Source organism: Hyperolius riggenbachi, chromosome 7 (assembly GCF_040937935.1).
Source record: "Hyperolius riggenbachi isolate aHypRig1 chromosome 7, aHypRig1.pri, whole genome shotgun sequence".
Lineage (NCBI taxonomy): Eukaryota > Metazoa > Chordata > Amphibia > Anura > Hyperoliidae > Hyperolius > Hyperolius riggenbachi.
In genome coordinates this window covers 48420332-48427498 of record NC_090652.1, presented here as the reverse complement: position 1 = coordinate 48427498, position 7167 = coordinate 48420332, and the positions used below count along the sequence as shown (strand labels likewise).

General features: G+C 41.9%; 1 protein-coding gene across 1 annotated transcript in view; it reads right to left on the bottom strand.

The window, feature by feature from the left end:
- Window positions 1-3089: 3089 nt before the first annotated feature.
- The window catches only part of LOC137526005 (transmembrane protease serine 9-like), a 139144-nt gene continuing 135066 nt past the window's right edge, over window positions 3090-7167 (bottom strand). Inside the window, exons 11-12 of the mRNA XM_068247215.1 lie at window positions 6340-6509; window positions 3090-3796 (exon numbers count right to left, since the gene is read on the bottom strand). Of these exons, the coding sequence (XP_068103316.1) occupies window positions 3491-3796; window positions 6340-6509 (476 nt within the window). The 3' untranslated portion in view covers window positions 3090-3490. The remainder of the gene's footprint in view (window positions 3797-6339; window positions 6510-7167) is intronic.

The window sequence follows — 7167 nt, the reverse complement described above, 5'->3', positions numbered from 1 at the left end:
GAAAAGCTGTCCCTTATGTGCATTTACTGCGGAAACGCAGTCTGTCATTATGTGAATTAACTGGTGAAAAGCTGTCTCTTATGTGCATTTAATGGGGAAACTGTCTGTCATTACATGCATTAACTGGTGAAAAGCAGGCTCTTATGTGCATTTACTGCAGAAACGCAGTCTGTCATTATGTGCATTAACTGGTGAAAAGCTGTCTCTTATGTGCATTTAATGGGGAAACGCTGTCTGTCATTACGTGCATTAACTGCTGAAAAGCTGATTCTTATGTGCATTTACTGGTGAAAGGCTACCTGTCATTATGTGCGTTTACTGCATTTTTTTTCCATGTAACTACGTTAGCTGGTACAACTACATTACAGTTAGCCCCGCCCACATGACATCATGACCACACCCAATTTGTTCACTGCGGCGCGAAATCCCCCCCCCAAGCCCGGCCTGCCAGCCCTCGTGCCCCCTTTGAGCCCCCCAAAAATCTGAAGCTGGAGCAGCCACTGCCTGGAGGAGTGGTGACCCTTCCTACCATAGGAACTTCCCACGATACATCAATTGCCTGAAGCCCGCAGACACCCCTTTGTGCATTGTAGGGATATGGAGGCTGCCATATTGATTTCCTTTTACACAGTACTAGTTTCCTGGCAGCCCTATTGATCCTCTGCCTCTTAATACTTTTACCAACAGACCCTGAACAAGCATGCAACAGATAAGAGATTTCTGACATTTTAGCTGCATGCTTGTTTCTGGTGTTATTCTGAAACTGCTCAGCCAGATAGACAAGCAGGGCTGCCAGGCAACTGGTATTGTTTAAAAGTAAATAAATATGGCAGCCTCCATATACTTTTCACTACAGTTATCCTTTAACAACTTTGCCATATCTGGACGAATATATCCGTCCAGATAGGCAGTGATGCTGCAGCCGTGTGGTGCGCGCGATCGGGCTCCCGCTGCCTCCCGCTGCCCCCCTGATCAGTGAATGGGAATATAATTCCCATTCACCGATCTAAGTCCCCGGCAGAAATACCGACGCTTTCTCATCAGAGAGCGTGGTATTTCTGCCCCCCAGGAAACTTTTTCTCTTCATTTTAGTTCCTAGATGCGACATTGTTCGCATCCAGGATTTTTTTGAATGTGGCCATCTTGTGGCCAAATAGTAAACTGCACCCACATACTTTTATTAAATAAAAAAATACATTATATTACATCTAAAATTAGCAGTTTCCCTCACAAACTAAAATTACCCAAATACATTTTTGTATTAAAAAAAAAATACAAAAAATTACAATAAAAAAAAAAAACTACATAAATAGTTACCTAAGGGTCTGAACTTTTTAAATATACATGTCAAGAGAGTATCTTATTAAATTTTTTAAAATTATAAGCTTGTAAATAGTGATGGACGCAAATTGAAAAAATGCACCTTTATTTCTAAATAAAATATCGGCGCCATAAATTGTGATAGGGACGTAATTTAAACGGTGTAATAAGCGGGACAAATGGGCACATAAAATGCATGAGTTTTAATTACTGTAGCATGTATTAATTTTAAACTATAATGGCCAAAAACGGAGAAATAATGATTTTTTTTCCATTTCTATCTTAATCTTCCTGTTAAAATGCATTTACAGTAAAGTGGCTCTTAGCAAAATGTACTACCCAAAGAAAGCCTAATTAGTGGCGGAAAAAACGAGATATAGATCAATTAATTTTGATAAGTAGCGATAAAATTATTAGCGAATGAATGGGAGGTGAACATTGCTCGGATGCATAAGATTTTCAAAGCTGTAGGCTGAAGTGGTTAATAAACTCCAGTTGTTATCTATGCAAAAGAGCTTCACTGATCTCTTCAACTTTCAGAGTAGGAACACACTAGGCAGAATAGCATATGCGTTTTCCATAGCACATAGTGGAAAACGCATATGCGATTCTGCCTAGTGTGTTCCTACCCTCAAAGTTGCAAAGAGCTCTGTCTTCTGAAGCTTATTACCTCAAGTGTCTGTCACTGTATTTCGTTTTTTTCTGCAGAGGAATGTTCAAAAAGTCACTGGCCTGCTCTGTAAAATCATTTAGAATGCTGAGTGTAGTGTGTAAACTGCAAATATTAGAGAATAATGCATTGTTATAAAATAAAACTATGTAACTGAAAGTAGAAATATGAGACTATTTTCTTTGCTTCTAATGCTCTATTCATTATCCGTACTACACAACCAATTCATGATATCATAATTTTCCCTTCAGTGTCACTTTAAAAAAACATATTTTCTTTGATTAACATCAATTCTCTCAAAAATTACAAGATCTTTTTTTATTTTTATTTTTTTTTACTTGTTCCCACAGACAGGGCGGGTTCAAGTAGCAATTGGGCCCTAAGGCAAAATTAGCCTGGGGGACCCCAGCAGACACCCCCCGACCAAAAAGCGTTATTAGAGGCCCTTTGTTACAGCCAAATTTCCCTCCTGGGCCCCTGAGCTGGCTACTGACCCTCCCCCAATCAACTCCCAACTTAACAGACTCTGCAGAGTCCCTGGGGAGCAATAGTTAAGATGGGGGAGGGACACCTTTGGGGCCCTACAGGCTCTGGGGACCTGGGGCAATTGCTCATTTTTTCCTATGGTAGCTCCGACCCTGCCCACAGAATTCGTTTTTTATTGGTATTGCGTTCAATAAGAAATGTCACTGTGTGTAATTTTTTATTTATTCTATTTGTGATTTTCCCTGAGACATTGCAGCAGAGATGCAATCACCTGCGTTACACCGCTCAGGAGGTTTTGTTACTTTTTAAAAAATAATTGTTCCAAATGACTGTAAATCCTTTAGCTAGCACTAGGCTAGTTATTAGAAGTGTCCGGCACCCTCCGCTCCCCCGTTTATACATTACCCAACCTGGATCCAGCGATCGTCGCAACCTCCCGGACAGCTCCGGTCTTCACTATGGGAAGGGATCGCACATGACGCCATGTGCAAACCCGATCCTCCCCATAGAGAGACCGGAGCTGTGCCAGTAGGCTGCATGATCGCTGTATCCACGGGGGGGGGGGGGGGGGGGGGGGGGGGTTTAATGTATAAACGGGGGGGGATCGGGGGGAGGGATCGCAGGGGAGCCCGACACTCTTACTAGCTAGCCTAGTGCTAGCTTTGGTAAGCTGGAGTGGAGAGAGGTCAGAGAAGCTGGCAGGTGGGCCCCTTGACACCCACAAGGCCTCAGGCACCTGCCTAGGTTGCCTGGTGGATGATCAAGATGTTGTCAATGAATTCTGAGTCACATAACTGGCTTTTCCAACGTGGTTTCACTGGAACAGCTGCATGAAATTATTTGGGCGGGTAATGGCACGGCCCTCCATTCACCTTGACAAACAAGGAAAAATCAGAGAAAGGGAATTTGGGGCTTCCAACAGTTATGGCAACATGACTTGATAGTGTCACCAGCAAGGATTTCCCAGTGGGTAGGAATTACAAGATGTTCTTTGGATGGGATGACCTCTACAGTTCAGAGGTAGGTCGGCAGCAGAGCAGCTGCAGCCAGGATGGTCCAGTGATGGTGAGACAAGGCGAGGTTCCCTCCATTCCCATCGTAGTCTGGGCTGTAGGATCCACATGCTGTTTGCGGTGGAGGGATATTTGTCACATTGTCGAATGTCACTGAGACATAACTGTTGATCCAGTCTTGATAGGCTGTCACTAGGGTGTAGACTCCAGGGCGTTTTGCATAGGCACAGCCATCTCCCCAGCTAACAACTCCAATCTCATACCAGACACCCTGCACTTTACACACCAGAGGTCCTCCAGAGTCACCCTGAAAGATAATAAGATTTAAAGAGGAACTGTAGTGAACATCACATAATGAATACAATTGCTTATTGTTTACAATATTAATTTATAGAATATTTGCCCATTGTAAAATCTTTCCTCTCTCTGATTTACATTGTGAAATGGATCACTGGTGGTGACATCTTTAGTTCTGCCAGGTGATCTGTACGGAATGTTCATTTACTGAACGTTCTAGGCATAGCGGGAGATGCTGCTTGCTTGGCAGTTGGAAAAAGCTGTTATTTCCCACAATGCAATGAGGTTCTCAGACAGCAAAATGTCAGGGCCATGGTCATGACATCAAACTGTGGGAGGGGTTTCACCACAATATCAGCCATACAGACGCCCTGATGATCTATTTGAGAAAAGGTAAAGATTTCTCATTGAAAAGGAAGGTTTGTAGTATTACCTAATGACCAGGATGAAGTTCCTCTTTAACAGTTAAACTCTCTCTCCAGCTCTCCATCTATCTGAAATCTTAAATCAGTAAAATCATCTAATCCCAGTGATAAGCTTGAATGTCACATTGTAGCAATTTTGCAGCAAAATTCGCAATTGCAATGAAAAATTGTAAAATGAAACATCAAACTATTGCAAAACGAATCACACACACAATCATAAAGGGAAGGGGTTAATAACTGTAGTCAATTTATTTTTTAGTGCATTTTTATTTTAATGTAACTTTTGGGCCACAAGATGGCGCTCTACGCTATCCTGGATTACTAAGAAGTGTTTGATTACTTTTTTACGTTAACTTTTACTTTTAATTTTTTTATGAATGGACATGGCACCTGAGTGCAGGGCCAGGCCGAGGCATAGGCTGGAGAGGCTCCAGCCTCAGGGTGCAGTGTAGGAGGGGGCGCCCAATTCATTCAGCTGTCATTCCTGTGTGTATGAAACAGAAATAAATAAGAAAAGGGGATACATAGCAGTGACTGTAAGCCAGATAACTAGATATTAAGGTGTTGGGGAGGTTGTGGGCCCTGTGGCCCTCTTAGTCTAATAGCAATCAGTGTGTGACGGCTGGGGAGGCAGGGATGGAGGGGCGCACTTTGGTGTCTTATCCTTGGGTGCTGGAGGACCTTGTCCCGGCTCTGCCTGAGTGAAGATATGTTTATTCATATACAGGCACTTTCATTGGCTCGGGAAACACATGTTCATCCTGATTGATTGTAAGAGATTCAAACTTGATGCGAATAAATTTCCAGTTAAGTTAAGTGATTACATTTCAAAGCAATCAATCAGATGCTACAGTAGCAGCCAGCTACACACACAAGTGTCAATGTCACAAGATGTCAGTGGCACTCTTTTTTTATTTTATAAATTGGGTCGGTGAACTCGATAATAAAGTACAATTTGGTTTAAAGAGGCGCCCTGGTGTGTAATAAAAGCATTTAAAAACAGTTTAAAATAGGTAAGGAAATGAGGTAGCTTACCTCAATGACAAAAAATCTTTTATGGCTCCTTTTTCATTTAGTTTGGCACTGTTATTGGCCTGAGGAAGCAGACTCAGACCCGCAAAACGCGTTTCCTGTGCTATCACTAATAAAATCTTTTGTACCATAAAAGATTTTTCGTCATTGAGGTAAGCTACCTCATTTCCTTACCGATTTTAAACTGTTTTAAAATGCTTTTATTACACACCAGGGCACCTCTTTAAACCAAATTGTGCTTTGTATACCCCAACACGCCACCCGTTTGAGGGGAGGAAGCAGAGTACCCGTGGTTTTGCCACAGTTGAGCTCTGCGCCCTATCTTTCTTCAAGGAGAGCGACCTCATCCAAGTCCCCAGTGACCTCCCCGAGTGGAGTCGGGTTTATTGTCTCCACCTGCTTCCTGTGGTCGGTTGCCCCCCTGCAACCCACCTTTGTGAGTAGTTCTTATACATTTTTTCACCACCACATTGTTGTTACATACTGCACAATCGGGCTCCCTCTTTTGTCTCCTGTGCCTTCTCTTAGAGGGTGTTCTGACACCCACAGCCCACTACATCGATAATAAAGCAACCAATCAGAGTGACGTGCGTGCATCACAAAACAAGTGATGTTGGTATTTTTTTTTTTTTTATTGTGATAATGAACTCAATACTAAAGCAATCAATAGTGATGAGCAGAAATTATACCTATGCGTAATTACGCATCGTAATTGCAAGGCAAAGTTTCAGGGAAAAGCATTATTAATTTCGAAGTTAATTGTAAGCATTCACAATTATGCGTGCCGACTTAGGCAGTGAATAGCAAAGTCCCCATACAGGGTATTGCTACCACAATTGTTACATATATTAAGGAGTGGGTATAAGTTAAAAAAATAATTGTTTAAAAAGACCTTGTCGTTTTTGAGAAAATCGATTTTAAAAATACAAAGAAAAATGTTTTTTTTTTTTAAACTGTACATTTTCTGAGTTTAAAAACCATTCTTTGCATTTTTAAAATCGGTTTTCTCAAAAACTACAAGGTCTTTTTGAAAAATTCTTTTTTTGACTTATACCTGCTACGTTATACCTACTAAGGTCATACAAGTGAACCTTACCTGACAGGAGTCCTTCCCTCCATTTATGTATCCTGCACATATCTTGTCACTCTGGATAATGACGGTGCTAGCGCTGGTTGTAGAGTCCACATGATACACCTGGTCACAGGTCTGGTAGTCAATGAGAGGAACCATGACCTCCTGGAGGGTCCCATTCACTGGAAACGGCCCTGGTGATGAATCATGTCAAAACATTAAAAAACATGTTCCATAACCTCTTCCTCAGCCGTATTTTTACTCTGGTGGCTTTAGATAAATATTTCATTTAGGGTGTGTCCACACCACGCATGTTGTGATGCGTTTTATCATAAGTTACAATCACAGAACACACTGCAATGGAAGGGCCCACTCACACCAGTCCATTACCTCTGTGGTGTGTTGGGTTCTGTTGTAATAAGGCAAGCTGAGCAAGGTGTGGAGAAGGAGGTTAGTGTTAGGAAGGGAGAGCATAGAGATATCAGCAATATTTGAAATATCTGTGGTAATATCTCACAACGATGTTCACCTGCAGGAGTAATAAATATAACCTTTTATTTGACCTACTTTCCAGTAAGCAGTTGACTTGTGTGTTATACAATGAAGTAATCTTAAAGAGACTCTGTACTTAAAAAAAAAAAACACTCTGGAGGATACTTACCTCAGGAGGGGGAAGCCTTAGGGTCCCAATGAGGCTTCCCCATCCCTGTAGCTCATACATGTTAAACTCTGGCCCTCAAAGCCATTACATTTGGCCCCAAGTGGTTTCCCCACTGTGACGCCGTCGATATGACATATCGAATGCGTCATGGAGTTACGAACGCCAGTTTCTTCGCAAACCAACCAAATTGA